Source organism: Lonchura striata, chromosome 29, assembly GCF_046129695.1.
Source record: "Lonchura striata isolate bLonStr1 chromosome 29, bLonStr1.mat, whole genome shotgun sequence".
Lineage (NCBI taxonomy): Eukaryota > Metazoa > Chordata > Aves > Passeriformes > Estrildidae > Lonchura > Lonchura striata.
In genome coordinates this window covers 5772098-5791041 of record NC_134631.1, presented here as the reverse complement: position 1 = coordinate 5791041, position 18944 = coordinate 5772098, and the positions used below count along the sequence as shown (strand labels likewise).

General features: G+C 52.4%; 1 protein-coding gene across 1 annotated transcript in view; it reads left to right on the top strand.

Annotated features, from left to right (window-relative positions):
• Nucleotides 1-18944, top strand: part of LOC144247624 (uncharacterized) — a 1666419-nt gene that overhangs the window by 176541 nt on the left and 1470934 nt on the right. Inside the window, exon 7 of the mRNA XM_077788932.1 lies at nt 8527-9188. Coding sequence (XP_077645058.1) covers nt 8527-9188 — 662 coding nt within the window. The remainder of the gene's footprint in view (nt 1-8526; nt 9189-18944) is intronic.

Here is an 18944-nt window from a genome sequence, read left to right as displayed (position 1 = left end):
GCCGAGAGCGCGGGGCGAGGCGGGGCCGTGCGCAGAGCCCGCCCCGAGCTCGCTGCCATTGGCCGCCGGTGCCGTCAGTCGCGGTTGCGGCGCGCTGATTGGTGGGAGCGGGGCGCGGCGCGGCCCCGGCGGCGGGCTGAGGGCGGCCGTGGCCGCGCAGCGCCGCCATTGGCCGAGCGGCTGTGCGGGCCCGGCAGCGGCGGCAGCGGCCGGAGCGCGGTGAGGCGGCGGCGGCGGAGCTCGGAGGCGGCCCCGGCGCAGGTGGGAGCCGCGCTGGGCTCTGCGGGGGCTCGGGGCCGGCTGCGGGCGGAGGGGGCGGCAGGGGGCTCCGGCGGCTCGCCGGTGCCGTATCCGGCCCGTGCCGGCCCCGGGCTGAGGGCGCTGCGGGAGCGGCTGCCCGCGGTCTCCTTCCCGCCGGGGCCGGGCAGGAGCCGCTGCCGGAGCAGCGCTGGCTCGGCCCGGCTGCTGTGGGTAGGACAGAGGGGCTGCCCCGCGGCCGGGAGCGGGCGGGGAAATTCCCGTCGCCGGAGGTTCGTGTGCCCGGAGGAGAGCGAGGAGTCCTGTCAAAGTGACTTTATTGCCGAGCAGGGGCAGAGGCCGTGGGGCATTTGCCGTGCGCTCTCTGCCGTGCTTGTAGCCCGCAGCCTCCTTTTTATCCTCATTTTCCCGGCCGCATCTCCCTCTGCCTTTGCCCACCGCCTGAGTTCCTTGGAAGGTTCCGACTTCCCCATGCGCCTGGAGCCTGTCCTCGTTAATGTGCACCCTCCTTTTGTAGAACAGCCGATATTCATGGCTCTGTTAAGTCTTTGTTCTCCTCGAAGTTCGGGAATGTAGCGGGACTTTGAGTAGCCGTCTGGGTCAATTTGTAACATTTATTGGACCTGATGGTTTCTCCCCTTATCTACAAGTGCCCGGCCCTATCTCCAGGCAGATTCACTCCTTGACTCTGTTTTGTTCTTCCCGGGTCCTCTTTGGTTTTGGGATTATTCTCGGTGCCCTCATTCCCTGTCCTTTTGTAGCTGTTTTTGGATCAGGAGGCCTGGCTGGCACCTGCATGCCCTGGCTCAGCTGCTGGATGAGCTGCACTGCCAAGGTGTGGAGCATGGTAAAAAGATGAGAGTTGCTGCAGCACAGAAGAGGAGAAGCAGCATTCCTTTAACCCTTGGTGTGCCTGAGAGCCACAAAAGCCTGCCCCATTCCCATCCTTTCCATGTTTGGACTGATAAATAAACTTCTCTCCTATTTCCTTTGTTATCTTTTTCAGCACTTTTCCCTTGTCATCTCTTTGCCAACGGCAGTTTGATTAATTTAGCTTTCCAGAAACTCCTCCTTTTTCTGCTAACAGATAATCTTATCCCATCCCCTGGTGAAATGTTGTGTTCCTCATTTCAGTGCCTTGGTCGACAGGAAGGTCAGGAGCTGGAGCTGTCTGGTTGGTTCTTCTTTCAAGGACAGCTTGTAATCAAATGATGGCATTGACATGATAAAAGCTTTCTCTGTCTCCTGATATGAATTGGTTTGGGTTCCCAGTGGCTGGTCCATCGTGTTGTAGGATTTGTTCTGGTGGCCATTCAATACTTTTCCCCATTTTTGGGTGCTCCCGCAAGCTAAGGTTGCATCAACTGAGTGTTTTTTTCTTATTCCATCTTCAAATACTTGAATTCCAGCTGACCTCCCTGAACTTGTTATAGGAAAAACCCCAGTGCTCTGATACACCCTGTACAGCACAGACAGTGACAGCAGATGTTGGAGTGGGCAGAGGGATGATCACCCCCCCCTTATTTTAGTGAAGTTTTCACAACATTCTCCATTTGCTGTTTCCCTTTGCAGCTTCAGCCATTTCTGTTGCAGAGTCAAAGATCCTCAGCATGGGCTCTGCCTTCAGCTGTGCAAATTCCATCTGTGCAAGCAGGCAGAGCTTGGGGTGAGGGGCAGAGGGAATCAGCCAATTCCTGCCCAGGCAAGAAGAGCCAGGTACATTGTCCCCACTTTGCTCCAGCAGTGTTAATTTGCATTTCTAAAGCTCCTCTCTTGGCTGCCTGCTTAAGAGTTTAGGGGTCACCTTTAAATCTCTTCTAGTGATGCAGCCTAAAGGTGAACTTCGAAAAACCCAGATCAAAATTTTGGTATCTTTTACAGCTACGCACAAACATAGACAAAAAATCCCAAGGTAATTCAGCTTTTTCTACTTCCCCTCGGAAGAAAAACTGATTCTTACCTCCTTTACCCAAACATAACCAGCTATATAGAAGTATGAGTATTAAAAAAATACTCTAATGCTATAAACTTTGCACTGAAACTTTAGGAAAAAGAAAAACTTCACTATTCTTTTTAGTGTTAGAATCAAGGCATTCCTTGATTCTGGCCAGGATGTGTAACAGAAATCATTCCATCCTCACATAACCTGGGTGTGCAGAGAAAATCGTTCCATTATATGTGGGTTTTACTAGGTTTTTCCCAAAGTTGTGCAGTCTCAAGCCATCTAAATAGTTGGTTTAATGTTCTGTAGTTTCAAGTTGTGCAGTTTTTAGTATTTGGTTTCCTGTTGGACCCGGATTCCTTTGCTTGTGCTGTTAATGAGGTGGGAAGTGCTGGATTTCCTTCTCAGCCTTTTGCAGACCAGGTGTCTGCAGCCCTGCCGGGGGCAGTGTCTGGGGTAGGTGTTGGTTGCTGTTTGCTGCTGGGGTTGATGTTTTGCTGCTGGTCGTTATCTTTGTGGGTATCTTTCGGGCCATTCCCAGTGTGTTGAGGTGTTAAACTCATCTCCACTGAGTGGTGTAACATCCCTTAACAAAACCTTTAACATTTCTTTCCCCAAGGCCAAGGCAAAGCAAGCCTGAGTAGAGAAATCAAAGGTTAACAATGTTCAAGTCTATGAGCTGGTCTATTTTCCATGGATGCACTGGCAGGCAGGGCAGTGTGTGAGTGTGAGTGAGAGCCAGAGTGGAATTGTCCCGGTGTGTCCCCAGCAGCTGTGGCAGTGCAGGCCCAGAGAGCACTGAAGCTGCAGCAGTGGCAGCAAGGGCTGGCCCCGGTGGCTGGAGCTGCCCAAGGAGGGTGGCCAGGCCGAGGATTTCAGCAGAGGAGGTGTGGGCAGGCCCAGGGCCTTGCCCCGCTGTGGAGCCCTGGCTGCTGCTGCGCTGCCTTCAGTGCAGGCTCAGGGGGGCCTCCCATCCTCCTGCTGCAGGCGGGAAGTGCAAATCTCCGGGGCTGCAGAGACCTGGAGCCCAGGCTGAGGGGTCCCCCCGTGTTCAGCTGTGCTGGCGGCTGTTTCTGGCCTCGGGGCCCCTTGGCATGGGCCACGCCACTTGGCCACCAGTGGTGCTGCTTTGCACTCCTTAGGCAGAGCCCATGTCCTGCTTGGATGTTGGCAGCAGCAAAGTGCCAAGTCAGGCTCTGTGCCAGCCCAGCTTCCTGGGGGAGAGATTGCACCAGAGACAGGATTCTGGCCACAGACTGCTTTAAATGTGCATCCCTTATCTCCACCCTGCACTAGGTGGAGAATTCCCAGCGTAAGGAATTCCTGATATCAATTGCAAGGGGAAATAATCGAATATCTGCCCTGGGTCTGGCTCTTCTTCTTGCCCAAGCCAATGGCAAAAGCCGTACCCATAGCATCTTGGTTTCTATCCCCAGCTTCCAAAGGTGTTTCTTTCTTTCCCCATTCATTTTTTGTACTCAGCCTGAGCTCTGGGGTTGCCAGGGGTATGGAGGTCCCATTGTATTCCTAAAGCTGCCATAAGCCCCTGGAGGATCTTTCCTGTCAAATGAGTTCTGCTCTCTGAGTCTGTTGCTTCCACAATCCCTTTTATTGGAATTATGTCTTTTAGAAATACCCTAATAAGTGATCCAGTGGTTGCTGAGCAATCAGAATTGCTTTTGCCCCCCTGTTAGGTGAGATGGTGTCACCAGAAGATATTGAAGCCTTCCTGCTCAGGGCATTTCAGTGCCAGGCTCTTAGAAGCACACACAGCTGTGCTGGTTGAGCTGACCGTGGGGGGGTAACCTGCACTTTGTCTGATTCCCTTTCCTCAATAACAGTGTGTCTTGGAACTCTTTTCCCTTCTGCTGCCCTTGAAGAGCCATCCACAAAGACATTTTCTGCCTCAGGCCAGGCAATGTCTCCTGAGTCTCCCCCAGGCTGGGTCTGGAGCTGTGTCACTTGAATGCAGTGCTGGGTTTCTTCCCAGCCCCTCTGTGGGCTGTTCAAACAGGAGGCTGGGTTAAACCCTTCCCCTGTCCTCAGTTCTGAATCCTCCTGTGCCACTGAACAAGTTTCACACTGTAATAACCGAGCACTGCTCATCCATTGCGAGGCTCTTTTGGTTATCAAAGCTTGAACTTGATGGCAGACTGGAACAGTTGGAGATCTGTTGTCATCAGGTTTTGGGCCTCGGTTCCCGTTGAAGCTGTGGCTGCACAATTCTGCAGGCAATGAGGCCACTCTGGCCACTGGGTGAAATATTTTGGCCCAAGGATTCCTTTGGCATGGCCCTGTTTAACATTCACCTACAATTCCAATTTCTTTTCTGAGTCTGGAAGAGCCCCAGCTGAGGAATCAATATTTATAGTTGTTCATTTTCTCAAGTTTTTCTCACTTTCTCCTTTCCATACCACAGCATGAAAGCTGTCTGGGGTTAAAAAGTCCTACAATGCTCTGGCTGGAACATAGAATCCTCAATCCAGGTTGTGTATTTGTGTTTTAATTCTCAGAATTGTTGCAGCTCGTTTTGGTCTTTTCCTTATTTTAGTTTACTTCTTTACATCTGAAATTGCCTAGACTCTCTCTGGGTCAATCCTTCAGTCAAATTATGTCCCATATATTTAACCTTTTTCTTCACCATTTGTAATTTTTTTTCAAATACTCAAAATACGACTTTTAGCCAGAAAATTCAGCCATTTCAGAGGGGCTTTGTCTACCACTTGTTCTTGTCCTCCTCATTGGAGCCATCTGATTCCTTGAGTGCAGGATAGGAGTGCTGTAGGGAGACATCCCTGGCTCCCAAAGCCCTGCCTTTAGCAGGGACTCCATACCAGGCTGTGAGCCCTTCCTTCCCTCCCCTGGAACAGGGTGTTGCTTTTAGACACCACTTGTCCTGGTTGCTTGCAAGAGGCTCCACATCAAATTTTCCATCTTTCCATGGGGCTGCCCAAACCTCTGGGTTCCCTTCAGCACAGGCCTTGCCAGACATTTGACACAAAGGTACAGCAGCAATAGTCTCTGTATCACCTTTTACAATATTACAATGCCACCATCAAATTCCTTCCTAGTTAATAACAATCAGAGTAGGAAGAAAAAGAAATTAGTTTATTTCAAACCGATTCTCTTCAGCTCCTAATAGTGATTGAACAAATGACACCAGCTCAACTTTCCCATTTATTCCCTTAATAATTAAACATTCCTTTACAATTTTCCCCCCCTTAGGTGTAAGATTCAGAGTGGATGGAGAGGCCCCTGTGTCCATCAGGAGAGGCCTCCTCTGGATGCAGACCCAGCCTGAATGTTCTCCAGGGCTCCAGTGTGGTGGATCCCCGGTGGGATGGGAGCTCAGAGAGCCCTGCCAATCCATGTCCATGCAGGGGTGGACTTGCTCCTGCTGAGGGTGCTGCTGTCTGTGCTTGCAGTGTCCTTGTGGGCTGCAGCTGGAGCCCTGACTCCTTCCCAGGGGCTTGTAGGAACTCTGCCATGGCCTTTGCCTTCAGCTTGGCCTTTTGCTCATCCCTTCTTGCCTTCAGCTGCTGTGCCTTTGTGCCCAAGTGCTGCAGGGCCTTCTTGTGCCACTCCTGCAGCCCCGGTCACTGCCTGTGGGTGCTCATCCTCTGAGAGCTGCTGAGCTTTCTGCAAAACCTTTCCTTTCTGCAGGGACCCAAAGCAAATCCTGAACAGCAAATCCTGATCCTTCCATGTGCACTCTGCATTTCCCAGCTGTTCCTTTGTGTTCCCCCTTGTGCTCAGGGTCCCTGCCCAGCCCGTGTGGCAGAGCCGGTGCCTGTCCTGCCGCAGTGTCCAAAGGCGGCCCCCCCGGCGGGCAGGGCCGGCAGCTCCCCGGGGCCGGGCAGCGGCCGGGGCGTCCCGCAGCCTCCTGGGGGCCGGGGGCCACTGCCGGCCCTGCCCGGGGCTGGTGGGGTCAGGCAGCGCCCGGCGCTGAGCCCCGGCTGCCCCACAGCCCCGGCCCGGCCCCGCAGGTCCCCACAGGCCCCAGCCCGTGCTCCCGGTGCCGCAGCTCTGCGCCCGGTGCTGCCGCTGCCACCGCAGAGAAACCCCTGGCATCCTGACCTCCTGCTTTTCCTGTCTGGGCAACTGGGACTTCAAAATAGTAGCTGGCAAATTGTGAGGTTAAGACTCTGTGGAAAAACATCCCAATCCAGAGTATTTTTCTGTTCCTCCTCTTTGCCATCATCCTTTTTCTTACCACATAGATTCCTCCTGCTGCTTCTTGCCTGAACTATATTTTTGCACGCTCCCCTTCACCTGATTCCTTCCCAGCACACCAGCACCATCCATCCCCTGTTGTCCAAATGCCTTCTCCACTTCCTCTGCATTCTCCCAAGGGACCCTTCAGAGATATTTTGGGATCATCATCCCTTTGGCCAGGACCCCTTCCTGGCTTTCCCTTTTCTCCCCTCCATGGGTGCCCTGCCATGTTCACTCCCCGAGGATCCCAGGGCACTCACTGATGAGATTTTCAGTGCTCTCTACCTTCTGACTCTTCACAGACCCCCTGATGTGTCACTCGTCTGTCTCCTGGTCACTCCCGGGTCCCCAATCAATCCCCGGTGCCGCTGCCAGCCAAGGGAGCCGATCACCCAAAGTGGGTGAGGCACCTTCAGCTGCACTCCCTGCCTGCCACCCCGGCTGGTGGAAGGAATTCCGAATGGGCCCCAGGTTGTGCAGAAAAACTGACATCAGCAGAGAATTCTGTCCACAGAGCAGAGAGACGAATCTTATAAAATAATTTATTTCCTGAAAATGGGAAAGAGTAGGGGACAGTCCTCATGGGATCTCTCCAATTGTTTGAGGACACAGCTTCCTTTTCATCCTAATTCTCCTGGCCACATCTCCCTGTGCTTTCCCCATTGGCTGAAGTACTTGGGAGGTACAGACTTCCCAATCCACCTATTACATACCCACCTTTATATACTCCATGCTTTCATATAGCAAACGATATTCATGGCTCTGTTAAGTCTTGTTCTTCTGGAAGTTCATGAATAGAGCAGAACCTTGGCTGAGCAGCAGTCTGTGTCATCAATTAGTAAAATTTTCTGAAACCGATGTCTTCTCCTGTCACTTCCTAACATAAAAGTTCTTTGGCCCTATCTCCGGGCAGCTTCAGAGCATCTGTTTGTAAAGACACTTTCCTGTTGTTCCTTCCATGGGGTCCCCCGTTTGTGGGACATCCCCCCTGGAGCAGGGTGTCCCCTCTGTGCTGCAGCCCCAGGGCTCGGGCAGAGCTCAGCCAATCAGAGCCCGCGGCGCTGATGACTCACCAGTTGCCAGGCAGACTCGCAGCTCCCCGCGTTCCCCACCTGGACCCACCTGCGCCCCCCCTCGGCCCCATGGCCCCGCGAGGGGAATTTGGGGAGGTGGGAGTGGGGCAGCGCCAAGGCCGGGCCCCCCCGCGCTGTCCTGGCGGGAGCGGCTGCAGTGGGGACCGAGTGCGGGCGGGAGCGGCCGAGAGCCCAGCGCTGCCCCAGCCCGACCTGCCCCAGCTCCATCCCTGCCCCTGCGCTGGGATGCTGTGGGTGTGGGGGGAAGAGGGAGCCGGCAGTGGGTGCTGGGCCTGGGGGCAGGAGGAGAAGGGAAGGAGAAGCAGGCTTGAGGAACAGAATGGTCAAACGATGGATGTGGCAGGAGAAGATGGCATTGTGGAGGAGAAGGAAGCATTGCAGGAGGAAGAGGAGTGTGAGGAAGAACAGAGACACAGGAGGAGGAGGAGGAGGAGGAGCAGAAAGAGGAAGCAGCAGAAGGTTCCACCCCTCCCTGTGTCTGCAGCCTCCCCCCAGCCCCAGGAGTGCTGCTCCCCCCACATGCAGCAGGTGACTGTGGAGGGGGATCCACAATTTTCACGGGGTGAATCTTGTTGTTTCTGAGCTTTCTTGGGCTAAATGTTGGTGCTTTGGTTTTATGTGGCAGCTGAATCTTCCTGTTTTGGAGGAGGTTTTTGCTGACTTGTGATGTTTGGGGAGTTTTTGATCTGTGTCTTGAAGTTTGTGGGATTTTTGGGCTGAATCTTGGTGTTTTGGAGGTTCTTACAGACACAAGATTCCCAATGACTTCCTGGGATGAACTTGGGCAAGGAGGAACCTCCAGTCCAAGGTGCTCTTCTCTTGTTTTTTCCCCAAACCAGGAGTTTTCATTTCCAGGCCGTGGCTGGATGGAGGAGGAGGAAAAGCCCCGGAGATGCTGCAGGAGGAGGAGCTGCAAACCCAGCCCAGGGAGCTGCGGGGAGGAAAGAGCCCCCTGAGCCAGGAAGGCGGGCGGAGATCCAGGCGGAGCTCGGAGCTGGTGCAGAAGCCTCATGGCAGGGAGAAGCCCCACAAGTGCTTGGAATGTGGGAAGGGTTTCAGCTGGAGCTACCACCTGATCGAGCACCAGAGGATCCACACTGGGGAGAGGCCCTACGAGTGTGGGGAGTGTGGGAAGAGGTTTCGGACCAGATCCCATCTCCTCAGTCATGAGCGGATTCACACAGAGGAGAGGCCCTTCCTCTGCCCCGACTGCGGGAAGGGCTTCAAGGACAACTCCAACCTCACCATGCACCGGCGCATCCACACCGGGGAGAGGCCCTATGAGTGTGGGAAGTGTGGGAAGGGTTTCAAAAACATGTCTGGCCTGATGGTGCACCAGGTGCTCCACACTGGGGAACGGCCCTATGAGTGCTTGGAATGTGGGAAGAGCTTTGGGCGGAGCTCACACCTGAGAAGACACCAGGGCATCCACACTGGGGAGAGGCCCTACGAGTGTCCCCAGTGTGGGAAGAGGTTTCATACCAGCTCCAATCTCCTCCTCCATGAGCGGAGTCACACAGAGGAGAGGCCCTACCGCTGCCCCGACTGCGGGAAGGGCTTCAAGCACAACTCCAACCTCACCGTGCACCAGCGCATCCACACCGGGGAGAGGCCCTACGAGTGTGGGAAGTGTGGGAAGAGCTTCTCCAGGAGCTCTCACTTGACCCAGCACCAACGGAGGCACCACTAAGGGAAGCCCTGTGAGTGCCCCGAGTGAGGGAAGAGCTTGGAGTGAGGGAAGAGAGTGAGGGAAGAGCTTGGTGTGCTGCTGCAGCTCCATCCCCCATGGGAGGATCCGGGATGGATGATCCCCAGTGACCCCCGTTGGGCAGAGCCCTGGTGCCCCCATATGGGGAATAAAACAGAGAGTAAAGCAATGGAGCTGATAAAGGGGCCCGATATCTGAGGCCTGACTGAGCAGAAACTGTGGGAGACACAGACACAGTTTCAGTCTCCCTGGGCAAGAAGACTGACCAAGCAACATGGTGTGAGACTTTGTGATAAGATAAATGCTCCCAGGTTACTGGATGTCACCAAGAATGTGTAACCAATGGGAAATTGTTACCAAAAATAGAGCCCTCTATAAGCACCATACAAGTAAATCCCTGTATAAACACTTGGTACACTCAATAAAATTGGCTTTGCTCTAAACTCGTATGTCCCCGTCTCTCCATGGTGGATAACCCTGTTGTGGGTGATCCCCGTTGGGTGGGGGAAGGTGCTGGAGGGATTTCTTTCCCTTCTCCTGGTGCTGCCGTGGTTTGGTTGGTAATAAATTCCCTCCCTGTGCCCAGGCCGGGTCTGTTGTCCCCGTGCCGGTGCTCGGGGCGGGATCTCTCCCGTTCCTTCTCTGCACTGCCGGGCCTCTCCTCAGCCAATGAGAGAACGCGGTGGAGAAGAGTCAGCCAATGAGAGCGAGCGGGGCTGATGACTCACCAGTTGCCGGGCAGACCCGCAGCAGGCAGTGTTCCCCACCTGGACCCGCCCTCCCTGCCCAGTGCCGGCCCCGCCGTGGGGTCCCCCCAAGTCCCTCCCCAGTGCCCCCATGAACTGGGCTGGGTTTAACTGGGAAGCTTTACTGGGAACACTGGGAGCAGGGGGCAGGGCCAGAGTGACAGCAGGGCTGGGGGGACACTCGACCCCCCCAAAATCAGCGTGGGGATAGAGCTGGGAAGGTCCTGGCTCGGCCCGAGGCCACGGGGAGCAGCTGCGGCCGCCGGCGTCTCAGGAGCTCTGTGGGCAGAGAAAGGGGGGTGACATCGGGCTGGCGGCCCCGGGGAGCACACACATTCCAGAGGAGGGGGGACACGACACACGGGACCCCCCAGACATTCTTGCGCAGGTAGAACCCGATCCCCAGTGCCAGGAAGACAGAGCCCAACTCGGGTGTCTCCAGTTCCTGTCAGCATCTTGCTGCGGCAGCATCCAGCAGCATCTCTGGGTGGTCCGCAGGGGTCAGGATCTCCCAAAAACTCTCACAGACACCCTGGCCCCTCCAAGCACCCTCCAGGTCACTCCCAGCCCACTTAGGATCCCCTGAAACCTCCCTCTTGATCCCTTCCTGACCTCCCCTGGACCCACCAAAGCCCCTCCTGTCACTCACAGGATCCCACAGCCTCCTTATAGTCACCCCCACTGTCCCAGGACCCCCAAATCCTCTCCCAGTCTCTTCCCAATGCCCACCAGGACCCTCAGAACCCCATCCCACCCTCCCCAGTATCCTTCAAACCCCTTCTTAGCCCTTCCAAACCCCCAACCTCATCTCCCAGTTGAAACCAGGCTCTCTCCAACTCCCTCCCAGTTGCTCCCAGCACATCCCAGTGGCTCTCGCAGCGCCCCCAGTTCCTCCCCCATACCCCAGTTCCGGCTCACAGGTTGTTCCAGGCTGATGTTGTTGGCAGGTGAAGGTGAGCCCGGCCCGGGTTGGGGTTTCCAGCAGCACCAGGAGCTGGTGGGTCCAGTCCCCGTTGGGGACCACGTCGGTGGCCACCACAGAGAGCTCCTGCTGGCCCTGGAACCACCTCAGCTGGATGGGAGCAGGCGGCCGGGGCCGGGCCGGGAGCTCGAGGGCAGCAGAGAGATGGACACGCTGGGGGGCACTGGGAGAGAGTGGGTGTAATAAATACAAAGGTCATTGTTCATCAAAATGAGTGTTAAAGGAGACAAGAATTTGAACTGAGTAGGGAATGCAACTAGCATAGAAGACTGTATATCTAATTATATACAAGTTTCGTTTTAGGCCAAGGACAATCTGCAAGGAAGATGAGGAGCCTTCATTCCTGCGACCTCCAAAGGCAGAAAAAAAGACCCCCAGCGACCAATTGCACCTGTGCAGAGTGCATCGAGAGAAAATACGTCAACTGGGACGTATAAAACCAAAAAGGTCAAAGGGGGAAGGTGCTCCGTGGCAGAGCAGAGGCTCCCCGGCTGCCCCGCGCTGTTCTTTTGCTTAATACCGCTTGCTTACTAAATTCTTGTTAATTGATTTATCTATAATTAGCCTCCCCAGTTGAATTTGTCCGTAACAAATTTGGTGCCGTGACTCGGATAAGGGCGACCGGGTGGGAATTCCTAATCAGGGAGGCGCCCCGCTGCCTCTGCAGCGGCCCTGGTGCAGGCTTTTCCTTCCCAGACCCTTACCGACAAACCCAAATTCGGTATTGAGCACAAGGGATACCGGTAACCCCGTAATCTTTGTGCACGAAGCCGGGCGAAGACGCAGGACAGCGTGAGTATAAAAGTGGGGATCCGCTGGGTTGGGCTGGGATCCCAGGACATAACGCGTGAGACGTCCTTGTAGGACGAGGCACGGGCAGAGCTCTGAGTAGTGCGGTTTGCAGAGCCCGTGAGGGGCTGGGCACCAACAGGGGCCGCGAGTGTGTGTGTGCCTGAAGGTGTCCTGGGAGATGGGACAGAGGAAAAGCAAGCCCTCTGCTTCCATGGGGACGGGGACCCCGGTAACGCTTCCCCAGATGCCCCCTGACAGTCCGTTAGGTCTAATGATAAAATCTTGGGATGAATATCCTTCAAGGAAAGGGAAGGCTAGGGCAAAAATGATACATTATTGTATAAAAGAATGGGGAGGAAAACACATCTGTAGTGATAATTTGTTTTGGCCAGTGGTTGGAAACTTCAAGGTCTGGATTTACCAGGCATTAAACATTTATGTAAACTCTAGAGAACCTTTTGATATGGAAGAGAGCAAGTATGCTGCTCTCTGGATAGTGGGGGAAACAGGAGCAAAACCTTTTGCCTTAAGCACCCAGGGAGGGAAAAAGAAAAATAAAAAGCCTGAGGAAGTTCCAACTGCACCCCCTCTACCATACATACCTCCTCCTCCTCCACCCCCACCAGCACCACCCACAGTCTACCCCGATTTAGATCAAGGGGGAGATTTTGATAACCAAGAGGTAGAAATCCCAGAGCCGGTCCCTGAGGAAATCGCTGTGTTACTCGTAGTCTAACAAGGGGGGAAAGAGAAAGGGAAGGGCAAGCTCTATATCCATGAAGGGAAGTAGCTTTGGGAATGATCCCTAACCCCAGTGCTGGTCAGCAGGGACAACCAACCCAAATTCTGGGAATAGGTTATGTGGAGGTACCTCTCAGGAGATGTGAGGGAGTTCAAGAAAGAAATGGGAGCATATGGGCCAAATCTTAAAGGAATTTTCTGACCCTATAGCCTGGGACATCCCATGTGAGCAAATTCAGAATCCAGCTGAGGTGGCAAAGTACCTGAAATATAAATGCCATGATAAGTCTAAGGAGAAAAAGATCATTGCAGCAAGCTGGGCCCTGGCATGTGCTTATCACACCCTGCTAGATATTGTAGGGCAGCAGACAGAGGAAGGGGGGCAGGGAGATAAATCAGCAGCGATCCCAGTCACTCAGGCTGCAGCCAACAGCCCCGGCTGGAAGCCAGCAGCTAAACCAGACAGTGAGCCTAAGCCAGCAGCTAAACCAGACAGGGAGCCTAAGCCAGCAGCTAAACCAGACTGTGAGCCTCAACCAGTGGCTGTTGCTATGAGCACAATGGGCCACTAATACCTCAGGCCATCAGGGCAGAGATGCCACCTACAAGTGGGCACGAGACCGAGGGGTGGATCTAACCATGGACAGTATTTCTCAGGTGATCCATGACTGTGAGACCTGTGCTGCCATCAAACAGGCCAAGCGGGTGAAGCCCCTGTGGTATGGTGGGCGGGGGTCCAAGTACAAGTATGGGGAGGCCTGGCAGATTGACCACATCACACTGCCCCAGACACGCCAAGGCAAGAACTACGTGCTCACCATGGTAAAAGCCACCACAGGATGGTTGGAAAGCTACCGTGTGTCTCATGCTACAGCCCGTAACACCATCCTGGGCCTTGAAAAGCAGGTCCTTTGTAGGCATGGTACCCCTAGGAGGATTGAGTCAGACCATGGGACTCATTTCAAGAACAGCCTTATCAACACCTGGGCTAGGGAACATGGCATTGAGTGGGTGTACCACATCCCAAACCATGCACCAGCTGCAGGCAAAGTGGAGAGGCACAATGGACTGTTAAAAACCACCTTAAAAGCATTGGGTGAGGGATCTTTCAAAAATTGGGAGCAACATTTAGCAAAGGCCACCTGGTTAGTTAACAGCCGAGGTTCCACCAGTCGAGCAGGTCCTGCCCAGTCTGAGCCCCTGAATATAGTAGATGGAGATAAAGTCCCAGTGGCACATGCCAGAGGTTTGTTAGGAAATCAGTGTGGATCAATTCTGTCTCGAGTACAGACAAACCCATTTGTGGGATTGTCTTTGCTCAGGGACCAGGTTGTACATGGTGGATAATGCAGAGAGATGGAACAACACGATGTGTACCTCAGGGGGATCTGATTGTGGGGTGAGACTCATGTGCAAATATCACTGTTTGCTGGATGTTACTGCCAGTGTCTGTACATGAAAACACACAGACATGAGACAGAAGGAAATGTGTAAGTGTCAAAGGTTTGAGCAAGTGAAATAGAAGGAAATGTGTAAGTGTCAAAGGTTTGAGTAAATGAAAGAAGTTTTTACTTGATGAAGTTTATACATGATGTTGAAGATATGGAGATAAGGGGTGGAATGTCCGAGGGTGATGTTATGGTGTTTGTATCTCCAATCGTGGGTTCTGTTCATGTTTGATATTCTGTTCTGTGCTCTCAGAACTGACTCTGAAAGTGAAGGTTTGTTTTGCCTTGTTATCAGCCGGCTCACCTCCCCCCATGGTCTGCTGTCTAGAAGAGGCCAGTGCTGGCTGGCTTGCTTTGCTTTCCTTGGTGGCTTTTGCTTGCTTTGCTTTGCTTTTTTTGCTTGCTTCTGCTTTTGCCTTTTCTTCCTAGTTAGTTTAGCTGAGCAGTCCAGTTCTTTCCCTGGACTGTTTCTTTTCCCTTTCCCTTTCCTGAATACCATCCAACCTGCTCTGGACTGGGACCTGGGAACCCCGAGGAGCACCGGGAGCCTGCGCTCTGTGATCTGCAGCAGCCATCCCCAGTGCCCAGAACAATCCCCAGTGCCCAGACCCGGGCGACCACCCCCAGGAGAGACTTTCTGGATTTGTCATCTCTGCAGAGTGGTGAAAGAGTTTTGTTGTCATCTGGTGTTGTTCATTCTTTTAGTGCTGGGAAGGGTTTTGTTTGTTAAATAAACAGGTTCTTTTCCACTTCTCTCAGAGAAAATTCTTCCCGAATCAGGTGGGTGGGGAGGGGCCATGGGGGTTTGTTTTCTGGGGGCTCCTTCCAGAGGTTTTTCTCCCAAATTGGCCCTAAACTAGGACAAATATTTTGCTGCCCATTTCGTGTCTGGAGAGAGTGAAAAAAAAAAACAACCTGTTCTAATCATATTTTGGTTCCAATTGCTTTGTGTTAGTATGGAGCAGTTACTGGCTATGTTGTTTGAATTCATAGTGTCTTTTAGAGTGCAGGCCTGTATGTGTTTCTGGTCCCTAGGGTTTTTTGAGATCTTAATCCCTCTATGGTCCCTAGGTTTATTTTCTTATTCAGGAATTGCTCCGGTATTGTCCCTAATATGTAGTTTTTGTAGTAGAAGGGCACTGACCAGAATATCCATTGGGCTGGGCTTGGGTGTCATGGCTTTCAGGGGTTTATGAAGGTGCTGAAGTCTGTTCCAGGAATGCATGGCTCATGGTCATGGTTGTGCAGCCAGTTTGTTAGAGGGGAAGCAGGGGTTGAGGCTTTTCAGCCGTTGCTTTCCTTCTTCTCCTCTGAATCTCTAAGCTCCCTATTAGAGAATGTTCCATTTCCCCTGACTGTTAAAGAGACCATCTTTAATGTGTTTAATCTGGTAACCTTTCTCTCTACAGTCTGCAGTCTCTCTAGAATGAGGGCTGAGATTTCTAGAGGGGCTGAAGAGACCCCTGACCCAGGAGTAGACCCAGGTGTGAGAAATCCTGAGTGGTGTGGGAAATGGGGGGCGCGGGAATTGGCACATAGACCGTTTCCCCACATTCAAATAGATTTTACTGATTTGCCTAAAGTAGGAAGGTATAAACACTTATTGGTGATAATAGATCACTTGACTCACTTTGTAGAGGCATTCCCTACCTCCAGGGCAACTACACAAACAGTAGTAAAAATACTATTAGAAGAGATAATCCCCCGCTATGAACTAGCAGAAGTAATAGACTCAGACAGAGGGCCACACTTTGCCTCCAAAATAATTAAAGAAATAGTTACAGCTCTAGGAACAAACTGGCAATATCATACACCCTGGCATCCACAAAGCTCAGGTAAAGTGAAAAGGGTAAATGGGAAAATTAAGAAACAACTAACTAAATTGATGTATAAAACACAATCATCCTGGGTAAAAATGTTTGCCTTTAGCCTTGTTAAATATAAGAACTCAGCCCAGAACCTATATTGGAATTTCTCCATTTGAAATGCTTTATGGGATGCCTTATGACATGGATTCTCCTACAGATCACCCTGAAATAAGTAATCAACAAATTAACCAATCTGTCATGCAACTTGTGAAGGCTCGGGAAGGGCTTAGAAGAACCGAGTTACTAGTGTAACAACCTCGTTTAGACCTAGCAATCCATAATATAAATCCAGGTGATAAGGTGTTAATAAGAAACCTAGAAAGAAACCTCACTAACCCCACACTGGGAAGCCCCCTGTGTTGTTTTACTCACTACAGAAACTGCAGTCAGAACCGCCGAGAAGGGGTGGACCCATGCGAGCCGAATAAAGGGAGCGATTCCTGCTGCTGCCCAAGAGCCCTGGAGAATAACCAGCCAGCCCGGGGACCTTAAGGTCACATTTAAATGGACTGAATGGACTCAGTAAGAATTGTACCAACCAGCTGGTAGAGTGAGATATTGGACTATGGATATCCTATAACTAATGATTTTAGAGTATATTGTACAAATAAGGATTGTGGTTGTTACCCTTTTGTATGCTATATTTGTAAAATTTGCAGGAACGGTGGTGGGTCCATAGTTATAGAGACACTCCTCCTAGGGGTATTTGTAAAGGTGTTATCAGTTAGAAAGAGAACTGACAGAGTCAGTCCTAAGGATTGGAGAAGAGAACGGGACCCTACCAAGGGAATCCCAAGAGTGGTGGGAGGTGTTTACTAAGGGGGCCAGACCTGAAAATTGTTGTTTCCACTCCATTGAATCAATTCCCCTAATTGTTCAAATTATCAAAGGGAATTGCTGGAAAACTTTACCTGGGATTCAGTGTGACTCACCACAAGTGAAGGATAAAAGCTGGGAATCATTCAAAAAGAGGCAACAAAAGCAGAGTTTGGGTCCTCCTGAAGAATATCCTTGCTCCGAGAAGATGGTGCGCCTCGCGGCCCGGAGCAACCGAGTCGGCGAGCGAGGCAGAGGGATGAGAAGCGGTGGAGGAAAGAGCCCTCAAATGGGACAATTCAAAGTATTTCAAGAACTGCCTCAAGGATACTGATCTCCCAAGGGTAAAGGTGAGCCCGGCAATAACATGTCAAAACAACCACTGGGAATGGGGAGATAATGACAATCAAACCCTGGGGCAGTTTGGACTCCACCCTTGCTGGCAAATCCTGTTCATATTAGTTATATGTTGTACCTGGCCTGTACAAGGGGATTATGCACACCAGCCATTTAATTGCACTCTGACCAAAACAGACCAAGGGAAAGTTGTTAAGCATAATGCTACCACTGTAGCTCCCATTTTTTTGTTACTAACAAAGACTTGGTAAACTCTATGTGGGGATGGAGTAAACCTGAACTCCAGGCTACCTACTGGTGTCCTAGTTCCAATCCTGGGAGGAGATATTGTCATTATCCTGGGGAATATCTGTGTGGGTATTGGGGCTGTGAAACCATAGCAACTGCCTTGGCTGTCACCCATCCAGATAAACTTTTAAAGGTCTCATGGTACCCTGAGGGGTGCAAAACTCCGGGGTATGGCACTCAAGGAGAAAATCTGTATGAGGGGGATTGCAGGTCCTGTAATATTGTTGTTACTATGTTTAACTTTCAGACCTTACATTTTCAATAAAATCATAGACATTGTAAAAGGAAGACTAGAGGCAGCTCATCTAACACTTATTAGAGATAGGTAGGAAACATTGCCCAGGGACTTAGAAGTAGATGAAACCCTGGTCTTAAGCTACCATGAATTAAAGTGTTTTAATGAACAAATTGGTAAAGAGAAAAAGGGGGTACTGTAATAAATAAAAAGGTCTTTGTTCATCAAAACGAGCGTTAAAGGAGATAAGAATTTGAACTGAGTAGGGAATGCAACTAGCATAGAAAACTGTGTAACTAATTATATACAAGTATAGTTTTAGGCCAGGGACAATCTGCAATGAAGATGAGGAGCCTTCATTCCTATGACCACCAAGGGCAGAAAAAAAGACCCCCCCAGGAACCAATTGCACTGGCACAGAGTGCATAGAGAGAAAATACGTCAACCGAAAAAGAAAGGGATTATAAAACCAAAAAGGTCAAAGGGGGAAGGTGCTCCGTGGCAGAGCAGAGGCTTCCTGGCCACCCAGCGCTGTTCTTTTGCTTAATACTGCTTGCTTAATAAATTCTTGTTAATTGATTTATCTATAATTAGCCTCCCCAATTGAATTTGTCCATAACACCCCTGGCCCAGCAGCAGGGGACAGGGGGCACGGCCTGTCCCCCTGGCCCAGCAGCAGCCCTGTGCTCTGCCCAAGGCGCTCCCAGCAGGGGCTGGGCCCCAGAGGCAGGGGCAGACCCCAGTCCCAGGGCAGCGTTTCTGCCCCGTCCCCTGTCCAGCCCAGCCTGCCCCGTGTGCACAGTGACCGCTGGCACGGGCTGCCCTGGACACTGTGACCTGCTGGGGACACTGAGAGCTGCCCCGCTGTGACACTGCCCTTGGGATTGCACAGGCACCAAACAAACCCCAGCCAGCACCGCCCCGTGTCATGTCCCAGGCACCGGAGAGCATCAGAGCCAGCCCCGCTCCTGGTGATGTCCCAGGCACCAGGGCACATCCCAGCCCCGCTCCTGGTGATGTCCCAGGCACCAGGGCACATCCCAGCCCCGCTCCTGGTGATGTCCCAGGCGCCAGGGCACATCCCAGCCCCGCTACTGGGGATGTCCCAGGCCCTACGAGTGTCCCAGGTGTGGAAAGAGCTCATCACACAGCTCAGCCTTGACCCCAAACCAGCAGAGGCACCACGAAGGGCAGCCCTGCGAGTGCCCCAGTGTGGGAAGAGCTCCGTGTGCTTCTCCAGCTCCATCCCCCATGGGAGGATCCGTGCTGGTTGATCCCCAGTGAGCCCCAGTGGGCAGAGCCCTGGTGACCTGTGGTGCTGCTGATCCATGTTGGGAAGACACCCAGCTGGAGGGGCTCCACATCCTCCTGGCTCCCCGTGGCCTGGATTTTCTTTTCATTTCTCTTTGCCCTTTCAAAACTCTTAAAAGCAGGCAAAAATAAAGATGTTGAGC